This window comes from Chroicocephalus ridibundus, chromosome 3, assembly GCF_963924245.1.
Source record: "Chroicocephalus ridibundus chromosome 3, bChrRid1.1, whole genome shotgun sequence".
Taxonomy (NCBI): Eukaryota; Metazoa; Chordata; class Aves; order Charadriiformes; family Laridae; genus Chroicocephalus; species Chroicocephalus ridibundus.
In genome coordinates, this window is record NC_086286.1 from 116,753,547 (window position 1) to 116,779,865 (window position 26,319).

The 26,319-nt window shown below is 39.5% G+C and overlaps 1 protein-coding gene across 3 annotated transcripts in view; it reads left to right on the plus strand.

Moving 5' to 3' along the window:
- Positions 1-26,319, plus strand: part of VSNL1 (visinin like 1) — a 91,058-nt gene that overhangs the window by 35,020 nt on the left and 29,719 nt on the right. For 2 of the 3 annotated variants that reach the window (XM_063330518.1, XM_063330519.1), the window contains exon 2: positions 5,133-5,299. In XM_063330518.1, coding sequence (XP_063186588.1) covers positions 5,138-5,299 — 162 coding nt within the window. In that variant the 5' untranslated portion in view covers positions 5,133-5,137. The remainder of the gene's footprint in view (positions 1-5,132; positions 5,300-26,319) is intronic. The other variant, XM_063330520.1, reaches the window with a different exon arrangement.

Genomic DNA, 26,319 nt, shown 5'->3' on the forward strand with positions numbered 1-26,319 from the left:
GCAACAGTTTGGGGGTGTTTTGAAATCATTAAACAGCAAACAAGCTTCCGTAAGTCATGTTTTGCTACTGAACTTTTTTTTTTTCCTTCTTCTTAGGTCTTTAATAGAATTTTGTTTTGTGAAACTGTGCTTACACTGGGAGTTTAGCACTGGCAAGCCAAGTGGGAGAGGCAGACCTGATAAACCGGTACAGGAATTTCTGTAAAATATTCCAGGGAAAAAAACCTTGCCATTGGCCAGGAGGTTTGATGGTGATCGCATGGAGAGCGGAGAGCTTTTGAAACAGCACAAGCATTTATGGGACACAATAGCATTGCAGGAAAGGCATTGAAAAAAAAGATATTAAAAAGGAAAAACTGTTTTAAAATCTGCTATGGTCTTAAAACTGGAGGAACTGTCTTCCTCTTCCTGCATGTGACTTAATGCCCATTACCTCCAAAGCCCCCAGTAAATCATATATAAAATCAGTTCGCTAAGCCGTGCTGCTGAGTCATTTTAGAGTAACTTCCAGCTCCTGCTGCAGCCCTTTCCTGCTTCCCGGGCTGGCTGGCGTGGACCTCCTGAGGGCCAGCGGGGCAAAGAGCAGGCAAATACATCCTTATACATCCTGCACAGCCCGCGCTGCTTCGGGTTGGGGATCGGTTGCTTAATAAAATTCCATCTTTTAAATCCAGCCCTCTTATGGACCTGTAAAAGCAGCAATTAAGGTGTTACTTAATGAAGTACCGAAGTACTACTATACTAAGCATTTCTGAAAAGCTTGTTTCTCTGGGTAGCTGATGGCCTCTTTGTAGCATTTCCAGGTTTTTTTTAAACTCATCCTTCATTGCTGTTGCTACTTGTGGCACAACAGTAGAGTTTTAGTGTTTTTCACGATCTCTAATCTGGATTGTGTTGCCCTTGCTAATATTAATAAGCGTTCTCCTGCCAGAGCAATCTCATTGGGAACAGACTTCACACCTTTACTGATGGTCAGTGCCACCCACATACCCGGTTGCGTGTTTATTGTGAATCTCTGCCCCATGATGTTTTGGAATCGAAGCATGTTGCTTTTGCATTTGTTTGTTTTGTTGTTGTTTTTTTTCCCTTTCATGATTTTTGCCAATCAGAAAACACAACAGAAGATGAACAACTGTGGTTGGATTGTCACATTGCATGGCTGGAAGCATGGAAGTTGGAAACAAATTTGTAGTTTAAAAGAATAAAATTTACTAGACAAAGAAATGCTTGCAGAGTGACCTTTCCTCCTCTTGAAAACTTAGTGATTGTGCAGCTGTTCTCTCCTGTCTTTTGCTAATGCATATTCATAGATTTTCACAAGGAAAAAACATGTTTGGGAAACCATGATTATAAGTTAATTAAAAATAGTTTTCATTTTAGAAAATTAAATGTGTTGGCAGTGGCGTACTCATTGCTAATGGGTGATTGTACTTTTTCAATAATAATAAGAGATTCAATGAAACTCTAGAAGATGTCAGAATATGATTAACTAGATAATCTATGTATTTGAGTTTTTATTCTCAAATAAGCTGGATCTCCCGGAGCCAGAAGTGTGAGTTTATATTTGATAATTATATGAGGCTCTCGAGCTTTCTTGCAGATTGTAATTCAATTCCATAAGAAAAGAACTTTAAAATGGGAAGAAAGAATGAGTGCCTCTAATTACAGGAAGGCATTGTGACCAGCTTGGTCGGGTTGTTCAGTCCCTCGTCTCAAACAGAGCCCCGCAGATTATGCACCGTACTGTGCTGGAGCAGCAAATAAGAGTACAGAACCCAGCGGTCCCAAATTATACCTTCCTCAAATACTGGTTTGGTTCTGTGGAAAAAACAGTTTCTGAAAGTGTTTATCAAGGTGCCAGCTGTGGTTTTGATTTACTAGAGGATATTACATGGTGAGGTGCATCAGGGATGGCTGGAAGGTGTTTGGGACTTATTGGATGGCCTATGGCAGAACAAGCAGCTGACCAAAACTGGGGACCTGTATCGCAGAGGCACAGAGGTCTGATGGTAGAAAATGTTATGTGTGGATAAGTTTGTCCAGCTCCTTATTCATGTATTCTTACATACCTGTTTTATGTCCACGGTACTGAAAATAACACAGCTAAATTTGGGTGAAAGTGCTGAGATTCACAGTTCTGTCTGCTTCCACCTCTGCGTAGTGCCAAGTCCAAGGGCTGTAAAGCTAACATGATAAATACAGAAAAGTTGCTATTACAGAAAATTTGTCAGTCAAAACCACACGGGTTTTGCCCACTGAAGATGCTTTTTTTCATGTGCAAGTGTTGTTCAGTTAAATGTTAATGGGGACAAGAATCGAGGTGAAAAGATTCAAGTAAAAGCACACTTGGCTAAATTAAAGGAGCCGGAAAATGCCTTATGAATCTACCTAAGGTAGTTAGTATAATTGCTGAGAATCTTTAAGGGTCCTCTGGGTCCTAAGCAAAGTACCTTATGACTGCAAAGGGTAACAGAGTTTAAAGGAAAAAAAAGAAAAAAGGGGAAGTAAACAGGCCCCTTAGAGAATAAAACAAATAAACCAGTCTGTTGTTTCATTTAAAAGCCATCTGAGTTGGAGCTAGAGAAATAACTGTATTAGTATACTTTAGTCTCTACGGGATTTAAATTCAGATTATGCCAAATTAGGTCAGTGTCATACATGAGAAGATGGGGGCTTCAAAGATAAGGCTGGGGCAATTGTTCTAAACACTATAAATTGAAAACCCATCATTTAGTCAAAATGGCTTATTTCTGGATATCTGCATGTGCAATTAGGCCTGTGGCAATTAACTGAAAGGTTGAACTCTCCCATATCTGCGCTAAGTTTACCAAAACGTGTGGATGGGAGCTTGGCAAAGCTTCAAAGTAAGTTTAGAGCAAGCAGTGTGCTGCCCTTAATTAAAAGCTGTGTGAGTCCTTGCAGCGTGTTCTTGTAGTTCAGAGAAGATGCAGGGCCTCGAGCAAGAAAGCACTGCGGCATCTCGCAGGGTTGGTAGAGGAAGGGTGTGCAGAGCCTGGAGAAGGAGGACCTGCTTGCTGGAAGCACCCCAAGAAATGGTGGCCCACTTCCACCTCCAGTTACATTTGTCTATCAGCCAGGTCACAAAGGCATTGAGACATTTCTGGCTGGATTTTGTAGCCCGATGGGTTGTGGCGTTTTGTACTTTCCGATGACCAAATTTCCCAACCTTGTACCAGCTGAATGCTTTGATGAAAGACACCTTCCTTCTCTGTGTCAGGAATGTTTGTGCAGCCAAGTTGTGTCCTGTCTTGTCAAAGGGGTTTGCTGCCAGCCCTGGTTGTCCTGGTGGGCTGGGGCTGTGAGAAGGGGTGAGGACAGACCAGGGAGGACCATTGCCAAAGGGGATAGGGGCCATGAGGTGTTTCAGGAAGAGACCTAGTGCCACTGGTAGCATGGCACTGGGGGATGTGTTGGCCACACACAGACCAAGAGGAATGGTTAATTTTGGGCCTGCTCAAGGAAGGTTCCCATGGAAGTTATATAAATACACTTATTTGTTGGAACAGAGCAAAGTATGTCCTTCTGAGAAGAAAGAGACTTCCCCTTAGAAATAGGGGAAGATGCCAAAAGCAATAGATTAATATCAGGAATGGGTGGTGATACGGACTAGAAATCAATGCATTCAATGTGGTGCTGTCATTAGAGACAGATGCTATACTGGGAGATAAAAATGGAAATGCTAAGCTAGGCTCAGCAAAGAAATTATTCATCGCTTTGCAGTTCTGTACAGAACAAGTTAAGTACTGTCTGTCAGCTGATGAAAAAATAACTGAAAGACATCTCCTGTCATGAAACAAAATGCAGTAGGATTGGAAAAAGTTAAAGAAAAGGATTTCTCAAAATTTTTCTCAAGGGACATCTTTGGTCAAACATCAATGGACGTGGAAAGGGCCAACATGAGTAGTACTGAAGTTACTGTATTTATCTATACACACATGCAAATTTTGCATTTCTGTATTTTTTGTTTTTAGTAAGTGTAGTGTAGTGGATATCTCCAGAGGTAACAGTGATGATATATAAACCATCTATTGTGTATCAACTACGCTGTAAATATATACATATACTTATATATATAGATACATGTATATATGCATGCATTTACGAATTACATTTATATTTCCAGTTTGGTTTCGTCGTTTTTTGAGACCAAGTCTGTGGACTCTTGCATTGCTTCCTCCCAATGGAACATACAGTGTTGTAGGGCAACCAAGATGATTATGGGACTGGACCATCTCCCTTATGAGGAAAGGCTGAAAGAGCTGGGACTCTTTAGCCTGGAGAAGAGAAGGCTGAGGGGGGACCTGATTAATGTTTACAAGTATCTAAAGGGTGGGTTTAAGGAGGACGGAGCCAGGCTCTTTTCAATGGTTCCCAGTGACAGGACAAGGGGCAATGGGCACAAGCTAGAACATAGGAAGTTCCGTTCAAATACACGGAAAAACTTCTTTACAGTGAGTGTGGCAGAGCACTGGAACAGGCTGCCCAGGGAGGTTGTGGAGTCCCCTTCTCTGGAGATTTTCAAGACCTGCCTGGATGCAGCCCTGAGGGATGTGCTTTAGGCAATCCTGCTCTAGCAGGGGAGTTGGACTAGATGATCTCTAGAGGTCCCTTCCAACTCTGAAGATTCCGTGATTCCGTATGTTACAAGCCTGTCTGTCCACAGCCTTGTCCCTGTGAGGAATACCTGCTAACCTGAGTGTTGTATCAGATTTTCAAGTCAAAGATGAAGAGGAATTTTGTGGACATCCCTGAACCTGTGAAAATTTTTTGTTAGAGTCAGAGAAAAAGTGAAGTCATCTTTTTCAGCCTTAGTGTAAAGAAAAGCTAGAAATTACCTAATGTGAAGGGAAATTAGCAGTCTGTCTCTGGGTCTTAAGAATGAAGAAGATCATTCTTCTAAATGAAAGAAGAGTGCTGTCTTTTTCACCATTTTCAGCCTCTAATATTCAAGCATAGCTTAGGTTCCTGTTCACTAGTGAATCTGTGAGGTTGCGTTTGACTAAAAGCAGCAGTGAGTACGAAACAAGTGAGGTGTTCCAGCTTTGTCGCTAATTCCAGTTTAAAATCTTCACAGCAACTTGGCTAATTGTATTAATTTATTTCTTCTTAAGGCAGAATGGGGAAACAGAATAGCAAGCTGGCCCCTGAGGTGATGGAGGATCTGGTGAAGAGCACGGAGTTCAATGAACACGAGCTAAAACAGTGGTACAAAGGATTTCTAAAGGACTGTCCAAGCGGTAGACTGAACCTTGAGGAGTTTCAGCAGCTCTACGTAAAAGTAAGTTATTTATTAAGTTCTTATTATTTGACTGTAGAAAAGGTTGCATGGTAATGTAAAGCAAAGATATGGTCAAGAGTTGCCAGTCGTTTAGACTAAGGAACACCTTTGCAAGGAGAAGCAATGGTGAAGACGAGGAGTCTTCAATGGGAAATTCAATGGGGAAGTCTTCAAATGGGAAGTGCTGCTCTCGTCACACCAGCAATTCGTATAGCTGCAGCGACCGGAACCACAAGTTTAGAAAAAAAGCTGTGATTTACCCACAATAAATATATTCTCTGCACTCTGTAATTTATGGGTCTCTTTCACCTTCAAAGAGTCTTTTGTGGCCCTGTTCAGTAAACAGCGCTGTACCTGTGTAATACCACTGGAATATAAACCCTGTGATTGCTGGACCTACTCATATAAAAGACCGTCCTCCTTTTGGTTTCAGCAAAAGTGGTGAAGTTGCGTGGCAGCATGTCCTGCAGATAAATTACACGCTGTGCACAAAGGATTTCTTTCCTTAAATTTTAAGTGTTGCCTTTATTTTTTCCCTAATGTCTCTTTGCCCTCATTATATAGGAAAGGAAAACCAGGCTGCTCGGTGTATTTTCTTATTATTTTTCATTATATTATCAAGTTCAATGTAGTCTTTTCCTTACATTTATTATGTATTTATTCTGTAACAAGAAGACTATGGGGGCAGCATAAGAAGTGTATTCCTGTTACAAAGATAATTATATTTTAATTCAGAATCGAGTGTCTGCCTAAAGGTCAGAGACTTCAAAGTAATTTTAATTAGTAAAAATATTGGATGGCGATGATGAACAGTAGGATCAGAACGGTTCATACAATGTGGGGCTGAATAAAAATAAAAAAGCCTTTCAAATTTAAGTAGTTAATACTGAGCACATTGACAATTTCCGCAGACAAGTGGGACTGTCTTTTCCCTTAAATGCGTGCTCCAGTCCTTTCCTACATTTCTTCAGCCTTGAACCAGATCACTCTGCAATTACCTAGCCCTTTTTTCCTTCTACCACTGCTAACTCCAGCTTACATAAATAAGCTTCTGTCTTCATATTTTAATATTCATGGCTCAAGACGTTGCCTCACAATTCTTTTCTTAATAAACGACTGACTTTGTAATAACTGTTATTTTCAAATGAAAGAATTTTTACTGCCTCAGGTATTTTGCTTGTTATTGACTGATAATTCGTAGCATCCATTTTAAATAGTACTCGGTGCACATCCAGCAAGATCAGACATCTAATAATTTCTCTTACATGTTTCTGAGGAAAGTAAATGGTTTTTACAAAGTATGGGTTCCAAATGAAGTACATCAAGCATTTAACTCTTTAGAAATCATTATTTTATTTTTTGGCAAATTGCAATAAAGGGATTAATTTTTATTTTTTTTTTTTTATGAGAAGATACCTTCTGAAAATAGCTTGAAGCTGTTAGGACTTCCTTCAAAGGGATGTTTGAAGTGTTCACAGATATTTCACAAGATACTTTGCTCATGAAGAAATATCAGAGAGTAAACTCAGTATCATGTTTACAAAAACAGTAGTGTAAAAAATAACATGAAGAGCATAGCAGGATTTTGCTCTTGAAATTTGGAGACAGCTCTGCAGCAGTATCTGGCTTTTAGTTTTATGGCCTCATGTATTTTTAGATATCCACATCAAATAAGATTGTCTCTCTTGCTTTGGTAGTTACAGGTTTTGAGATCTGCTCTGTAATGCGACTCTCATATATTTAGTCCAGTTTGTTGTCATTCTATATATAACGTCTACATACAGGGCGAAATGCTAATTTTGCAGAGGAGAAATATGATTAGCTGTAGTAAATCCAGAGCTTTACTTCTCCTTCTGTGACAGAAATGCTTGTAAAATAATGTCCCTGGGCTCTCCGAGGAGCTAATGGTCTGAGTGCTGTCAGTGGCGGCGACTTCTCCTATGTAGGACGTTCTGCCCGCCCTGGCTGCTGGCTGCAGACAAAACCCCAGATGCGAAATTTGATCTTTCCAGGAGGAGCCACCAGCAGGAGACCCAAATCATTATGATTACACTAACAGCATTTCAGCTCTTCTAATGCATATTCAGGGTGAAAATGTATGAAGCGCGTATTGATTAAAAATTCCTCTGCATGAAGGTATAGTTAAGAGGTATGACATTTTACCTCTTGGCCTGAACTGGATTTTATTGAAGAAGATTTCCACCAATAAATACATTTGGAAAAGAAATACAAGACACATCTTCAGTTCACATTATTTTCTTAAGATGACGCCGTTTCTTTGTTCATGACAGTTGTGTGGTGCACTTTCATGTGGACTGGTTAAAGGGTGTTGGTCATCAGACTAAGGTGCAAAGAGAGCTCTTCTTTCCTTTTACTCACACACAACAGAAAATATCCGTAGCTTAAAGAGCAAAAACATGTTAGGCTCTATCAGGAGCACTGTTTTGAGGTGAATTTCCTCATTATCTCTACTTACTGCTTTTCCATCGTAATTACAGAGTGGGGTGCACAATCTTGGGGCACAGAAACTGCATTTTTTTTTAATGAAATGTAACCAGAAGATGTGTCCTGGGATCACACCTAATGTATTACTGTAGCTAATGCCTGCTAATAAAGTAGAGTTGGTCTGAAGTAAAACATCCAGAACCTGTGCGATGTAGAGGTCAGGTCCGCCACGCTAACTCTTCCACTCTACGTATTTGCATCAATTGGACTGTGCTGTTTACTGATGTAGATGAAGACTTTATCGACCAAAGTGGGAATTACTCTAGCTTGGCTTGGAAGCCTTTGCTATTGAAGTTTCCATTATGACTACAAATCATGCAGTGCTTAAAATAAACAGCAGTTATACAAACTCTACAGAAGAATTATTTGCAGCACTTTTAGTGGAAGTGTCTATAAAAAGATTTAGTCAAGAACACCTCTTTTAAATAAGCAGCTAATAGGCAGAAATATACTTTGTACTGTTGCATATTCAGCATTGTCTGCAATCCAACAGATTCACTAAAAAATAGTGGTACATTTTTAGGTGGATAGATTCTTCTTGGGATCCAGAATCTGTGGCAAGCTATTAGGGCTCATGTTTCCCTCCATGTTACTGAATAAGGTGAATGCTTCAGCAGTTTTTGAAATAGTTTATTGGAGAATTGTTTATATAGTATAAGCCCATAGCCACAAAGAGAACTAAATGCTGAAACACCAAGTTAGCTGCCCATACAGTCTGCACAGAGCTTGGGAGGGGGAGAAATTTGTGGATACCATTCTGAGAAAGCTGAAAATCATGCCAGCATGTGATTCTAAACAAATGTGCCAATGCAAAACCACAAGGTAATGCTCAAGACAGGAATTTGTATTAAATTCTACATTTCTCCAGGGTAATGCATCTGTTTTCCTATGAGAGTTGCATCTTTCAAACCTCTCCTGCAGAGAACTATCTGGGACATTAGAAGTCAATGCAAAATCAAGTGACTGAAGTCCTTTTTCTTTCTCTCTTAAGTGACAAAGATAATGTGAATGCCTTATCTTTACCACAGTAGTTTCAGTACTCATCAAGCTGTAGGAAACTCTGAATCAATTATCCTGTCCCTGTAAAGAGTCTGAATCTGCACTGCTCGCCCTCCCGTTGCTCTACCTGTGATGAGACAGGCCCTTCTGGGCTGCTGGCAATATCCCAATTAACCTCCTTTTCTGCAGGAAATGGCGATAAATAGCATCGGACAGTCTGGAACCTACAGTTGCCGTCTTCAAAGCAAATATCCTAACTATTAAGCTTAATCCTTGCTTGCTTTCTTCATTTTCCTTTTTTCTGTCCTAAAAGGTCCTTAATTCTTTTATCTTAACGTAAAACATCATTAGCATTGTGGGCAGAGAGCTGAAGGAATTAATATGCAAAAGTGTCATTAAAATAAAATATACCAATGAAACATTCTGGACTGTTCCTATCATTCTTTAGGGTTTCTTCCAGTCTAGAGGGCCAAATACATTTTCCTTCAGATCTTTTGAATTCACTGGGTTTGGATGATTATGCCCTAGAGTGTGTAAGCGTGCATAATCAGTGCTAACGTTCACAGGAATTATGCATGTTTATTAAGTGGAAAATAGGCTTCTATATTGTGATACTTCTTGGAACTGGGTCACTGAACACGAGAAGCATATCCTCTGGATTAATAACAGAAACAAGCACCAATGGTCCTCTAACTGGAAGGGTAAGGTTGGGACTGATCGTGATATAATGCTACCATTAAATAAAGTCATTTGCTTCGTTAATTTACTGCACGTCTATTATTTAGCTGTGTTTTGGGGTTTTATAGATAACATTTAAATAAAATAAAAAAAGTCATGCGATTTGATTAATTACAATCAAATGGTTTGTCATATTTTTGGCTTCTATCTCACATTTCCTGCCTTGAAGGGAATTGATTTCTGGTCCCTCGTTTTAATGTGTGTAGAACAAAAGAATCTCAAAAATCTATTGAAATTTAAGTGGGTGTATTTGCAGCCTCTTTTTCTCTCTCCAGATTTTCAAGACAGACTAGCGTCTTGCTAAAGATGGCACAGAGCTCCTCAAAATATTAGGTTAGAGCTGCGTTTCAGGCTTTCAGTGGCTGTGAAGAAGTGGGATTCCAGAGCAGCACAGCTGTGTTTACAGATACCCCTAACATAGATGCAGTTGCACTGGCAGAAACTGATTTTCCCGGCACCGTCTCTTTTAACTGGAAGAGCTGTGCTGGTTTCACAAGTGCGGTTTGGCCACTTAAGTTCTCCCTATAAATAGGAGTACTTTTTAGTCGCATTATACCAACCTTAGGTATATGGCACCTAATATAACTAACATATTTAGGTATATTGTACCAACCCTGTATTGCTAAACAACAACAGCATGTTTTGAAATCAGACAGATTATTGGCAATACTGGTGTTTCTGCTTACACAGTGATTTTAGCCCCTGCTGTTGCTCCCTTCCAGAAGATCACATCTGGGGTTCTAGCAGTCTTCTTGGACAGTATGAGAGTATGTTTGTTGGATGCACCACCTAAAACTAACTGCAACACAGAAAACACAATATGTATTTGTTTATAAACATGACTCTAAATAACCCTTAAACAGGTTAATAATACTGCTGTGCTACTGGATTTTTAAAACTGATGTGGAATAATAGAACAATTATTGTTACGTTAGAAACAATTAGAAATAGAATTGGATGCAAAGAAGTAAAGCAACAAATAGCTCTGATCCAGGGACATTACAAGGTGGCTCTGTAAGAAGCAGCACATCTATAGATAGACAAACAGAGGCTAGAAAGAAATAACAGTAACATGATTGGCATCAGTGGAAGTTTTGCATTGGGGGGGGTTGTAGAACAATCTGGAGGTAAAGATTCTTAAGCGCTTAAGAAATCTGCACATTTGAGACAATTACAGTAAAATCGTTAGAAACAAATGCTTCTAAAGAGTAAGAAACCTTTCACCAGAAGTGCAGTCAAAGTTCCCGTGACAGGAAAATTAACATAGCAGAATCCAAAAGGCAGTATGCTGAAAAGCAAATGTGGTTGTGGTCCAGCATTATCACAGGGGAGTGCTTTTCATGATGAAGTATATATTTAGTGCTCCAGAGCTGTATTAAAATTGAGTTCTGATAACTTTAAAAACAAAAGAGATCGCAATTGCTTTTCATACGGGACTTGGTTAAAAAAAAAGGCATGGTCTTGTTGCCTGGATGTTTTCCATGCAAAACTGCTTTTGCCATTATTCCTCCTCCTCCTTCTCCATATAAACATGAATAGGCAGGTGCTGTGCCAAAACACAGGTCTACTAGAAAACCACATAAGAGGCTTATTATATATTTCAAACAGAAGCTGAGATTGTGCTGCATGAATTATAAAACAAAGGGCCAGAATGCTTCTTACACATAAAACCAAAATGAAACAACCCCCAAAGGCAGTGTTAACTTTGAAGCTGACTTTGAATGATTTGGGGAAGGGGAGGATACTGGTAACAGGCCCTTCTGCTGCATTTCTGTCTCTGCGCTGATCCAAGGAAAAATAATGGCTGGATTTAATATTTTATGGAACATCTTTTAAAATTGGAGCTTTAAACATCAGCAACCATATTGAAAAATAAGATACAGTAAATAAACATGGATTCTCATTTAAGCTGCAAAGTAAAATGAAACCAGCAATTTCCACAAGAGGACGAGCACACTGGGTAGTGAACTGTCCTGAAAATATGGCCGTAAATCACAACACGGGATACTAACAGCCTTTAACAATGCAGAATGGAGTCAGTTTAGATTGAAATCCTAATCTCACTGAAGCTAATGGGAGTTTTCATTCCTGATCCCTATTTAAGCGCTTAGGACTGCTCTTGAAATTGTTTATCATCATGAGACTCAAGTCCTGCGAAGTTTGGTGCAAGCTCCATTAACATCCAGTCCTACAAACTGGATCTAGAGTCTGGAGAGCTCCTTTCATCACGTGTGGAGAACATACAGATTGCTAGCTGTCATTTAAAGGCAGCAGTTATTTAAAAACTATGTCCGTAGGGATGAGTGGTGAGAGTAAAGGGTTCTGAAGTTAGCGGAAAAACCGTTTCAGAGGCAAAGAAGGACAAATCCTTTTCTTTTTGCAACATTATGGCTAGCAGCTAATTTTAAAGGCTAAAATATATTTTTCTTTGCTTCTGTTGCAGAGCACATAATGGCCCATATCCTCCAGACAATCTCTGGGGACTCTAAATCTAGAAAATGAGGAAGTCAGACAATTCTAAGAGATGAAATCTAAATAGCTAAATCTTAATTGCTCCAAATGGCAGCTTCTGGAGGGTCCAGGCTTGTGGGATGAATCTTCCTGATGCCTGAACTATTCAGTAACATACATTGAGACCCTCTCCATGAGAGGCAGGAATGATGGTCACATGAATCCATAAAGCAGTCCAAAGGCATCTTCAGGACTTACAGAGTCAGCAGATTTGTGAAGATGTGAAGGTTTAGTCAAAACCTCTGATTATTACTAAGTATTGAATAGTTCTGTAATTCTGTGGTTATATGTGGTTCCTGGAGGCACTCTAAACTAACATCAAGTCCAAAGCATTGAAGAGAATATGTCCGGCCAGGGCAAGACGATCCAGCCTGGAATGCTTAAAAATCTCACCACGTACATGCCTACCCCCGTTTCCAACATAGCTCAGTAAAAGAATCCAGGCCGAGTAAATTTTCCAACAATAACATGCAAATTACTTTTACTTCATCTTTTATTTTGAAGGAAGTTCACCTGTTCCAAAAACTTCTGTACGTTTTTATAAGAGACCTTGTTTCTTTACAGCTCACCTTTGCTCGGTGTTGGATTCCTCAGAGAAATCAAAAGGATGGACTTGGGATACTGTAATTACTCCTGTAGCAAAACACTGAGTTCATTGATATGGTTATGATTTCCCTGAAGGGGAAGTGGTGCAGCTTGGATGGAGAGAGCCATTGTTAACACAAAGTATCAAAGACTTCAAAGAAAAAAAAAAACAGCAAAAAATTGTCAGAGCCAAGTCCGGCAGCTCTTATGGTGTTCAGGTCTACTCTTTGTTGTAACAGTACATATTTTTCCATTGTTAAGTAGTCCTCAGAGCAGTCGACGAGTGGTTCACAGGCTTTACCCAACCTGTTGCAAAAGTCAAGTGAGCGTTTGGGACCTCTTTCCTCCTGAAACTTCGTATTTCCTAGCTCCCTTCATACCACCTCAGTGCTTCCCTTCTCATCACAAGGCAAGGTGTTCACAAAACCAGTGAAAATCCCTAAGGGTGTGCAGTGGAGAGAGGGAGGGGTGATACTGATTGTACTTTTTTCAGAGATATTCCCTTCTCTCACCATCTAAACAAAATAACCATGAATGGAACATATAAAGTCTCTATATTATGTATGGATAGGTGAGATGCAAAAAGGTTAAACCCCTTGCTTTGATGTCTTTGGCAAGGTCAGGGTTGAAATTATTTCACGGGTCAAAATATAAATGCCCCTTGTTTTATTTCTTTGGAGTCAGATTTTTTTTTACCCTATAGAATGGCATGGGATGAGGTTTCTTTGACTTGCTGGGTTCATAAATGCACATTGTATGGCACTTCTGGACAGACTTTAATCAAATGGCTACTCTAGATCTACACGGTGATCTGCATTCTACAGTTAAACTGCGGCCATGTCTTAGTGGAAATCTGTATTTTAGGTCTTCAGTAACTTTGATATGGATAAATGGATCATCCTAAAACTTTTTCTAGTAAGCATGTGTTTTTGTTACTTGAGACAAAGTGAACTAAGGTCTTTCAGGAACTTTAGCCTATTGAATTTCTTGAACTATAAGCATTTCTGTTTGTTTAAAATATATGAAAAAAAAAAAAAAGAAAAAGTTGTTTGGTATTGCAGGGTTCCCGAAGGAGCCTTTGAAACCAGGCTCTTCATTTCAGCACTGGAGTAAATAATATGATGTAAAGTAGTTTGTTTTAAAACATAGAAGTGTTTTCCTCTAGAATCAAAGTCTGCTTCTAATATCTCACTTGTACACAAGGCCTGGGGCTGAAAACGGCGTTCTTGTTTCATAAGGTATAAACGAGAACTTGGTGCTCTGAACCGAGTCCCTTCACCCTGATGCAACGTCTCTGACTCCGTGCCTCAGCTTCACCTCCCCCTCTTCTCCTGGGGGGCTCATCAGTCCTTCAAAAAATTAAATTACCTCAGTGATATGTACTTGCAGAGCTTCCCAGATGGACAGTTGTTGAGTCACTGCAGCTGGGTATGAATACTTCAAAAATTAAAGGGGCCCAATTAGTCTCAGTAGAGTGGACCATGGCACTCGCAGCCATGCATTTGATCTCAGCCTGCTCCATCTCCTTATGGTACTTTGAGATGGCAAATCACTATTACCACTGCAGCACATGCTGCTGTGGGTAGCTATAGCTATGCAAGTAGTGAAACATCAGGTGTTTTTACAGGGTTCTGTGGTATGGAGAGACATTTGGGAGCTCACTTAGTTACCAAGGTAAATGCAGTTTTTATTATCACGTAGACGTTAGTTGAGATTCCAGTCAGGTTTCTACTAATCACAGTCTGAACGTTTCCAGTACCTTGGGATATCAACTTTATTTTTCTTCAATGAGAGTAAATTTCCATCTTTTCATGTTTAATTAAGGCTCATAGGAATAGGCTATTTGCACCGACAAACCTATTGATTGCTGAGTTGAGATGACTTACCGCATGAGAATTAGCTAGATATCTTAATTTCATATTCAATCGCAAACAAAACGAGAAAAACATGTGGTTTGGAAGATAAAGTAATCAACATAAGGAAATTCAGACTGGAGGATATTTTGCCATTTTGCTGAAATACATATGAAACATTCTCAGGAGAGGTTGGTGTGAAATCCACCTGTATGAGAAATTGTGAAGTTTGCTGTCCGGTTGGATGGGTAGCCCAGAACTGAACACGCAGCTTTAATTAAACTCTCCCTGTAGTCCAGAGAAACAGCAGGATAAGCAGAAAGGTAAATAAATGCTACAGTTCACCTCAAAGTGAACATCAAAGTCAGCTGGGGATTATTTCCATCTTAACAAAGCTATTAAAAAAAATAAAAGGAATTAAAAATTCTTAAGTCATTAATTGAAATAAGATTTTATATGGACCTTGTCAGCAGCTTTCAACAGAAGTATATTCAATTACGAAGTTATTTCTAGATGTCTGTGTCTCCTTTCGTATGGAAGGATTCACCCTAGAATTTCTGCTGTCCCTTGCTAGGAAATTACCCAGCTGTATGCATGCTCATGGCTCTTCGCAGCTTTCTTTGAAAGGTATTCACTAATTTGCTCCTCCCTGTGAAACTAATCAGGCTGGGAGATGGTTAAAACCCTATTCCAAGATACAGGAGTTCTGGCTATGTGATTCCTCTCCCTAGTGCTAGTACCAAATACAGAAGAACTGATTAAAAGGAGAAGTCCTCGAATCTGCTTTCATGTTCGCAGGCTCCAGCTACCACTACTTTTGTAGTACCACTAGTCCGTGTTGACTAGATCTGGGCCCCTCTTCTAAATACCATTTTGGTAATGGAAACACTTTTAATTGTGTTGGTGTTTATTAACGTAGCAATTACAGAGCTTAATTTTATAATATATGCCAGTGCAAATAATTATGTAATTAAAACGTGTAACTGAAATGATGAGTTGTCTAAGAATGGACCAATTAAAACAAGAAGTTTTGCTGTGAAAGCTTCACAGGACACCACAGGTGAAGCCTGTGGATGACTTCAGGAGACGTCCTGCCTCCTAGCACGGATCTGTTTTCACCAGAATAAACTCCAGCCAACTACTTTTCAGCCAGCTGCTAAACACGGGTGGCTGGAAGGTGACGCTCTTTGGATGTGGTCCCAGTGAAATGCAGATGTCCTCAGTTCCCTTCAGAGTCTCCCAACTCCCTCCTACACGCCTTAGCCCTGGCGGGAGAGGAGGCAGTTGGTCCTCCCACTAAATCACTGCTTCCCACTTTCCCTCTCACAGATGCTGCTGTCACTTTGGCAGGTTGGGTGCCGTCCCCTGTACTCCATTAACACTCCTAAATTCATTCGGGAATAAAACGCGTCTCCTTTCTTCAGGGTCTGATTTCTCCATTTCAGTATAAAGCGTCTTCATTCAGCACACTGAGTCTTGTATTACACGTGGGTTGGTAAACTTGGTACAAACACTATAGACACACATTAAACTTCTCCTGGTTGCTTGATTAGGACAAGTCACTTAGGTGGTTATCCACTGCTCTGGGTTCCCAGTTGCTTAGTGGTGACCAAATCCCAAAATTTTCTTGGAGGAATACAGTCGTACCATTTCATGCATATCTTAAGCCACAGAAAGGTAGAGCTGAGCATCAGCTTCACAGTAATGGTACTGCACATGGAATTTTCTTCTTATCTTTTCTGTTGTTCATTTGTGCAGAACAAGAGATGCCTTAATACTTCATTTAGGAAGTCATAGTTCCCAATATTTGATGTTTTAAATATAGTGTCCATACATGAAATTTGTAGTTTGTTTTTTTGGTGGGTTTTTTTGTTGGGGTTTTTTGTTGTTGTTATTGTTTTTTGGTGGGGGGCTTTTTGTTTGTTTGGTTGGTTTTTTTTTAAAGAAAGGTAATACTTCAGATAGCACGTGGCCTGAGAAAGCTAAATTTTCTGATATCCAGTATATGGTGGTTCTTAAAAAATCAGCAAGAAGACTGTGGTTAAAGTCTAGAACACCTCTTTAAAGCTTATCTAATATTTTTTTTTCTTTTTTTTGAGCTATATGAAATAGGATTCTGAAAATGTGAGTTTATAATGGTAATAGTCATATTTAATTGTAAGGGTGCTATATTAATCTTGGCTTGGAGAAGCAATTAGTTATCTATCAATTAGTTCCTGCTACAGTTAAATACGGTATATGACAAGGGAAGCCCAACAAATTAGTGGCCTTGTGTTAGAATTGCAAACTGCATGCCACAAATTAGCCCCTATGGTGTATTAGTCTATCCGCTCATTTATTTTTAAGATTCTCTTCCCCTGGAGTTTTTTTGTATAGCAGGAAAATGGTATTTAACGGGCCTGATGTTCTTTTCAGAGAGACATAAATTCTGGGGTTGTTTTAATGTATGGCCAAGAGTAGAAAGAGTGAGGACAGTTTCTGCTTCCTGTATCTAGTACCCTGGGGTATTTTTGAAACGTGAAACATCATGAAAGAGAGCACGTGCTCTAAAACAACATGTAAGGAAACACTGTTTTCACACACTGAAAATTACATTGCTCATATAGAACATCACCAGCAGGTCCAGGGCAATAAAGCCAAGTTAAAAAATAATGCTAATAAAAGGGAAATGGTGGAAATAAGAAGTTGCCTTTGTATTCAGCAGTTTCTTTTAAAGTGATGTACCTCTTTGTTACCTCTCTGTAAGAATGATATTTTGCCAAAGAAATCAAAATTGTTTCCAAAGGCAGAATTTAACACATTCAGTATAAAAATTACATTAACATGTAGCCAGATTTATTAAAGACTTTAGAAAATTATTAATTTGGCATACAAACTTCTAATAGGCATCCTATAGAAGTGGACTATCAGTGGGAAATTAGCTCTTGAGCTCTATCCAGCAGGCGATTGTCAGCATGAGAGAAAAGAACTGGATTCTGGCTATCCGAGGGTGGAATTTTTCCTGCACAGGCACAATAAATAGTTTTTGAGAGCAATAAAGGAGCTGCCAAATCAACCTATCTGAATAAAAAGTATGTTGTGCTTTACACATGGGGAAAGTGCTCCAGAACAGTTAATCCCCATGAAAACATTATCCCTGCATTATCGCCAATAGTATTTGCCTTCAGGCGGTTTTCAGTTATTTGTTTCCATTTTCTATACATGTACCCAGTGTTCTTTATTTCCGTGTGATTGTTCATCTCAATCGTTTTCTTTGCTCTCATCTATTCTGGGCTCATGCACATCCATTTTACATATTGCCAGAATACTTTGGGCTATATTTAAGTTTCCAGATTCATAGAAATATTCTTCTACATACAACGCTATGAAAGCAAGTACATAGTTCTAAGAGGAGCACTGATTTCTGTGGGATGGCCCATGTTGCTACGGAGTACATCAGTGGGCAAGAGCACTTTTTACCGTTTCTCCTTCCCTTTTATGTAGAGTAAAAGCCTACAATGGTATAAAAATTCCATGGAAGTCTTGTATAGGCGTGGTGTGAGTGAGTTCACGTAGCTCGCTGGTTGAAGAAGTCTCTCCCAGGTTTTATTGCCAGCATGTTGGTGTAATAGCTGGGTCAAGGGACGGCTGAAGTTGTGTTACTGTGCAGACAAGAATGCATGTCTCGGAGCCAAAAGAACAACAAGGGGAAAAAAAAACTTTACGAGAAGAGCAATCCATAGTTACTGTGTAGATATTTTTACTGTATAACAAAAGAGAGCTGTAACAGTGCACAAGTCACACATACAGTGAAGTGGAAGCATTATGGTGGAGGGTAAGAGTTTGACCAAAGTAAGAGTAGTTCTTTAGTGTAATCCATGATGGACTAAAAATGCACTTTTTGAATTGTTAAAACTCATTTATTGTATTAGGACTTCAATTCACTGTCACTGGGTAAATTCACAAAATGCAATATAAGAAGAAAGCAAAATTTTTCTCCCCCAAGCAGCAAAGTGCCCTCCTTCTTCCTGGAGTGGGCCAGAAGATGCAACCTTGGCGTCTCCAAGGTTCTGCACAGTCCTGACTGTAAGGCATGCAGAGTCTTGAGCTATGTCCCCATCCTTTTCTTAACCATAATGTGCTTTGCTGTGCTTCTCAGCTAGCTCCGCTCCATCTTTCCTAGGGCACTGGCTAGATGAATGGTGAAGCCTGATGTGAGATGTGGTATGTGATATCCCTACTCCCAGCAGGAGCAGGGAAGTGACCGTGCCTCTATACTCGGCACTGGTGAGGCCTCACCTCGAGTACTGGGTCCAGTTCTGGGCCCCTCTGTACAAGAGGGACATTGAAGTGCTGGAGCACGTTCAGAAGAGAGCTACCAGGCTGGTGAGGGGTCTGGAGACCAGGGCATATGAGGAGAGGCTGAGGGAGCTGGGCATGTTTAGCTTGGAGAAGAGGAGGCTGAGGGGAGACCTCATTGCCCTCTACAACTCCCTGAAAGGAGGTTGGAGAGAGGTGGGTGTTGGCCTCTTCTCCCAGGTGAATAATGACAGGACCAGAGGAAATGGTCTGAAGTTGCGGCAGGGGAGGTTTAGATTAGATATTAGGAAGAATTCCTTTACTGAAAGAGTGGTCAGGCACTGGAACAGCCTGCCCAGGGAGGTGGTCGAGTCACCATCCCTAGAGGTACTTAAGAAACATCTAGATGTGGCACTTCAGGGCATGCTCTAGTGGCAGAGATTGTAGGTTGTGTGGTTGGACTCGATGATCTCAAAGGTCCTTTCCAATCATGAAGATTCTATGATTCTATGTGTATCTTTGCCCTTTTCTTCTCCAGCTTTTGAATTTCTGCAGCTCTGCAGAATGAGATGCTAGCTGTTGGTTGTGCTCATTCAGCCTATGGTGTGGGCTTGGTCATTTTATTTTAATTCGTTCCTCTCTTTACTTTAAGAAAAGGGCAGTCCAACATCAGAAAGCCAGCCCAATCCTTTATGCAAAGGAGGGCTCTGTAGCTGAAAACCTTTCTAAAATACGAGTCTACAAGCTCCGGCAGGATTCTACACAGCAAAGCGAAATGAGTGGGCATAGCTGAGTGTTTGCTACAAATTGTTAATGGAGCTGAGAAGCACTTTAAGAAATGGAACTATCCAGAATCTTTTACTTGAACTAAAATTATATGTCTTCAGAAAGATTTTTTAAATGCCTACCTTTTAACCTTTGAACATATACTTTTCTAATTTACAGTGTCAGAGGTTTGGGGTTTTTTTCTCTGTCTTTTTTTTTTTTTTTTTTTTTTTTTTGGGCAGCCAGTTATATGAGTAGTGGTGGTATCAAACAGCACAGGTTTGAGAAATGAAAGGAAATTAAAAAGTAAAGAAATTGAGGCTGGATAAATATAAACTTGTGTTAGACCTTGGAAGATATAAAAATACATATATTTTTATAAACCTAAGGGTTTTAAATATTAAGACAGATGATGAAGAGAATGTTGGCAGTGCGACATTATCTAGTCAATCCATTCCAGATTTAAGGTTATACACCTGTAATAAAATACATTGGTCTGAGAAGAACTGTACTGTGGTCTTTAAATAAGGTTATAAATGAACAGATTGAATAGCCAATGGTCCTGTTCAAATCCATGGAAGATTTGACACCTTCTGTGGAACCAAGATTTGGCTTGCATTGTACCAGTTTCTTGTTTTATAACATATGATATACTCTGCAAAGAATAACAGCTGGTCTTTAAACTATTTTTTTTGTGACGAGAACATGTTCACCTCTTTTTGTCTTTTGTATGGAAATTCTTTCTCTTGGTAACTTCCACGAGCAAATAATCCGTTACCAAGCTCATCCTGAAATGACAAATATAGTATCTGGAAGTGCACAAGAGAAGAGGCTGGACAGGGCACTCCTGGGAGCTCCCATTCAAGCCATTGTGCGTTTTTTCAGTTCGTTGGCCAAACAAATCAGATTACCACATCTGTTTAGCCAGATGGTCTTTCTAGTTTCATGAGGCAAGTACAGTCAAAATACTATCTACAACGAGCACAAGGACTGTATTGGCAACTTGCTGCAGAAAAGGAGTTGTATTATGGAAAACCACTGTTGATGGCATTTGATGGTGACTTCCTTTTCTAATAGGCAGATGACCTGAGCACCGTGTCCAGCCATGGTTGATACATGCAAGTAGTAGGTGGCAACCTAGAAGCCTAAGTAGTGCTCTTGTTGGTTTCTGGATGCAAGTTAGGAATATTAATCCTCCTATTAATCTTCTACTAATCTTGGCCTGACCTGCTTGATATTATTAGGTATTTTTACTTCTTTGTTTCTTTTTCCAGTAACAAAACAGTATTGCGTGTATTTTGAGTTCATCAGACTACTTCTCTTCCTTCTCTTCTGCTGGATCCACTGTACGTACATAAGTACTGTTCAGTCTATACTACATAATTTAAAAAGAAGAAAGAAATTATCACAGTTGCTTTGCTTCCAGCTAAGAGAGAAGTTCCTGAGAACCTTTTCCAAATTATCATTCAGTTGATTACAGCCTTACGAGGAAGCTTCTCCCAAACACTGTTCCAGCTGTGGTTAACTCCTAAGAATTTGCAGTGACTGACTGTTATAATGGAGCCAATTGAAATATCAAATGTTTTGCGACACTTTTGTATAGTTACTAAAATGGATTTTGTCCCCATAGACTTTGAAAATTCCAGTCTTATAGGAGAAACATATGAGAGTATCTTATTATTGGAGGGCAAAGGCATCTGCAATGGGCAAATCATCTCGTTCCAAGATAAATGTATGAGAGAGATGGCAGAAACCACTCTCTGAAGGAACCTATCTACCCGTAGCTGAAGGGTGCCAGTGAGCTGGTAGATGGCTAAAATTGGGAGGAGGAATCCGGACACTGGTGAGAGGTATTTGAGAGAAAAACAATTTTACATAATAAATTCAAAATTATTCCTAATTGCAAGATACCATAGAGACTTAATAATGTTGTTTGGATCATATAAGAATGTTTTAGATCAAGGTCTGATAATGGTTTCTTAGCAAATAGTAAAAATCACAAAGATAAACTCACTCCACACACTTTTTTAAAAAAAAAAAAAGTTATTGCTAAAATCAAGGACACACTGTGATCATTGGCAAGATTTTCTTCCCCTTTGGTGGAAGCAAGATCAACTTCTGTGGACTCAGATGGAGAAAGGGAAAACAGAAGCTGAGATACATGAAGAAGCGTGCTTTTAGGCATTTGTAAATTCTTTGCTTAGTTTAGAGCACATTCATACTGGGGGAAAAAAAAAAACAGGTTGTTTCTGACTTTTTATTAGTTTTATGATAATTATAATAATTACTTTAAAAGTCACAAGCCAGGAAATTCTAAATGAGACAGTATAATTATAATATATAACCGTAATAATGCTTCCTTCCATTCCTCACTTGGGTGTTGTGAGGCTTAATTAGTTAATGTTTGTACATCAGTAAAATGCAAAACACCATAAAAGTATTAAGCATTTTTGCTGCTTCGGTTCTTCCGTATAATTGATTATCTTTCACAAGAGTATTAAAGGGAGACAATTTAAAAAGATCTATAGAAACCAAACTGTACTTTAGATCTGTCTTGCTGGTAGTTGGAGTGGCAAGTCAGTGTTTAATTGCATCAGTATTTCTCATGAACACGCTGACACTGTGACGATGGATTTGACCTAGAAATATTTGTTGATTATCATATTTCTGGGCCTTGCAACAAAATTGAAGTGTTCTCATGGGAACCAGAGATACAGCTGATGGAAATGAATAGAGAATGAGTGACACAAGCTGACAAACCATCGTATTTAGGAGGGAGAAAAAAAACACAAATAAAAGGTGTTAAGTTGGAATAAATAAAACCTTCTGTCAAATGTTCAGAATAGGATAATCCGTTATTTCTTCCCTTCTGCTGAACAGAGTTCAGTGGGGAAAAATCCTCGTGCAATGTGTCAATCTGCAATGTATAAGCAACAAATGGAGTTAGAGCCCAGGGAATGTGGCACTGTAGACTAAAATATGATGTTTTAAATTATATCTACGTCGAAGGAGTCCCAAACAAGATCTGGGTATCAAGAGAACTCCTTTACGGACTGGGTTAGGGGTGGAAATGGATTTAAGTTAATTTTCAGGAGATTATCAGCACCTTTGGGGATAGTACTCAGAGCTTGCGAGTTAAAATCCAGGACGTTGTCCACTAGATCGTTGCCTCACCCTTATCCCTGCCGTTGAGCTTCAGCACAGAAGTAAGGGTTAGGATTAGTTTTCGCACCTGTTCTGGACACCTGGATCAGTGCTTTTCAAAATAAGTTTTAATGAAAAAAATGGAGATAATATGAAATCCCAGTTCTATAGGCAGCAAAAGTTTTGCAGCTGACTTTCATGAATCCATTATTTCACCCGTAAAATGAAATGGAGTGTGGTCAGTTACACTGGTAATCATATGATGGTTAAAATACTAGAGTGATCAATACGTAAAACCAATCATAATTAAATAGTGACTCCTGGTTTTTTTAACCTCAGTCTCTCTGTTATTTAGGTTGTGTCAGGCTGGTTGGCTTTGTATTCAAGGCTGTATTTTGTTTGGAAAGAATTTTTCTAATCTAATATTGCCACTTACTCTGCTTCCAGCCGATTTATAAACATCCGCTTTTAGCAGGCAAGAGCTTTCCCCTTTTGTAACCGCGAGAATTTCCATTATTGCATTTACATGTGTCTCAGCTGCTGCTAAGCAACAGGGCTGAGTTACCTGCCAAAGCTTGGATTTAAATCCCAGGTCTGTAAAAAGGATGGATAGAAATATAGATGTGTAATACACTTAAAATAACACGTGAAGAATGTGGTTTTGGAAATACGTAGTAATGTGATGGTGTAAAAGGAATACAATTCCATTCTAGAAACGTGTAAACAAAGGTAATACAATGTGTTAGGGAAAATTTAGACAGTCAATAATTTTCTTAGATTTATGTGATTTGTTCTTGAAAATAAACTGTTGTCAGGTTGGTTTTGCTTTGCCAAATCTTACCACGAAGTGTTAGGTCTACGTGCTGTATAAGGGGAGCAAGGAGTAGGGAGAACATGAAGCAGAAAACTTAATTGAATGCATATATTACTCCTAAATAGACCAAGTTTGATTCATAGTGTTCTGTATAGTGGTTTTGCTGCTTCTTTTAAACACAGATGTATTTATATTTGGATAAGAAATGAGTCAGTCTCAAGTGCTTTTCAAAGACTTGATTGACTTTCATTTATATTGGTGTTTTTTCTTTTGGGTCTCATGCCTTTGGCTTGACAGGGTGGGAATGTTTCTAAGAAATGGTTTGGATGTTAGAAGTGCTGCTGCAGTTAATAGCATTAACGTTTAAGTCTAAAGACACACGATGAATGGCGGTGTACCACCATGAGGCATAAAAATGTCCTTTACCCCGCAGACCTTATAGTCTGCATTTACAGAGGAGGTGGTGGATAGGGGCAAATGGACCACAAGAATAAAAGTGAATAATGAAGCAATACCAAGAGCCCCAAAAGTCACACCCCAAATGCCAGCTGACCATTTTCAAGCCTTAGGTAGCCATAGACAAATTTCAAAAAGACATTTTGAGCAGAAGGAAACTGCTTGCAGGGGGTGTGCGCTGGAAGAACGTGTAATGCTGCTTGCTCCAAAACTGCAGACAGTTACAGGCAGCATCACTGCTTGAAGTGACGAGCTGGTCCGCGTCTGTGCCTTGGTACGGTGAAGAGAGGCTGCAGGTTGAAGCGACAGGACAGGTAAATGAATTTAGCAGCAGCGTTGGCACGGTGTTAACAGGGGGAAGACAAGTTTTTGTAGGACAGAGAACATTGTCGATGAGCAAGTTTCAACTGATTGGACAGAGAAAATGTCAGATCTTTGTCATGCACAACAGAAGCAAAAGTTCTTCATTCTCCCCTGAAGTTTGTTCATGTTTTCCCCTGTTTTTGAAGGCATTTTGTAATTCTTTAAGGCATTCCTTCCTTTAGAATAACACTACAAGCCAAGTAAAGCATTTAACTGCCTTTATTAAAACATTTAAGAGACGTTTCCTACAAAATGGTTACTCTTTCCTGCACTTCAAGACACAGTCTGATGAGAATATAACATCATAAAATTTCATTTTAGTCAAGCAATTTACGCAGTAAATTCCTAATCCTTTGTTTAGTTCTCTTGGTTTGCTTGGAAATGATGTGTGTACATGTAATCCCTTAACACTGGAGTTGTAAGAAACAAAGCATTTTCACATGTGTTGCTTGTACTTTGGTACACACCGTTTTACTAACAGAACTGTTGAAATAAAGCAACAAAACTGTTGTGACATTTGAGGCGAAATATTTCGGCTGTGAAAAACAATGGAACAAAATACTTTGCAGAAAAAAGGATATTAAGACATTTATGGCTGTGGAAAACAAGAATAGAACAACTGAATTTGTAACATAATTTAAAAAATTTAGGCCTGGTATATCTTTCTGTAATAAAAGTGCACTGTGTTTTTTAGAAAAAACATCGGCAAGTGACATGGAAAAAGTGACATACAAGAAACCAGATTAAATCAATGGTTCACTCTAACCGAACACAGATTTATTTTTTTCTTCAGTACTCAGGTAACTGTGTCCAGTTTAGCTGTATCTCCCCTGTCAGCACCACTAGCATGAAGTCTGCGATTTTTCCATTGGGATTTATGTATTCACAGTCTGCTGGGGAAGAATCAATATCGTGTATTCCTTCCTCACCTCATAGTGAACTCCAGAGGGGTAGGGTGGGCATGTCTGCCAAGGTAATCTGGTTGATACCATTTACTTGACTTTCCAAAGAATTTGACAAAGCCCTTCACCAAATGAGAAAGGAGTGTCTCCTAGGTTTCTTCACAGTTACAGAAAAGCGATAGGCTCCTCCCCAGGACCACCCAGAACAAGGATCTCATTTAAGCTCTGATTTGACCCCATGTGAAACCTGTCACTCTCTGTTGACTACAGAGGACCTCTGGGAAGCAAGTTCCCCCCCGGATAACCCCAGCCTTTGCAACTGCTCTCTTTAATATCCGTGCTCGGTCTTTAACTGGATTTTCTGGATTCCTGTGTCTCACAATGCTTGATTATTTTTGTTGAATATAGTATGTTACTGCTGGTTTAAAGGGCAATGTATTCTCAGCCTTAACTGTCTTTTCTTCTGGGGGTATATTTAAAGCTGTAAGGAGAAGCAATGCTTATCTCACTTGAAAGTCTTACGGCTATTCTCAGAGCAGTAATTGATATCTCACGGCGTACGGCTACCTTTTTGTTTTCTCATGTGTATTATGATTCATAAAGGGGGATCTTATTACTCCTTGAATAGCAGGGCCTGAAGGCGCCAACCTGAAGTGCTTGGAATAGAGAGATTGTGTCACTGGCACCAGTGGAGAAAAGCCACGGGAAGAAAAATAAAGCTCTAAATAATTTGATTACTTCTCATGCCAGCACTTCCATTAAAGATGTCACCTGGGCTCGTGTGTTTTAACTTAACTGAAAGAATCTGAGCTAATGTACCCAGGGAGAATTTGAAGTGCAAGATAAGACTAAGACTAAATAACATCATGGGTCACAAATAAAACACTTGTAAGTAAAACAAAACAAAACCTCCAAAAAAGACACGTAGACGTGGTGCTTAGGGACACAGTTTAGTGGTGGACTTGGCAGTGCTAAGTTTACGGTTGGACTCAATGTTCTTAAGGGTCTTTTCCAACGTAAATGATTCTATGATTCTATAAAAACCACATCGGTCAAGGCAACCACTTATTGTTCTTTGCAGTAGCCCTGTTGAAGTGGAGGATGGAG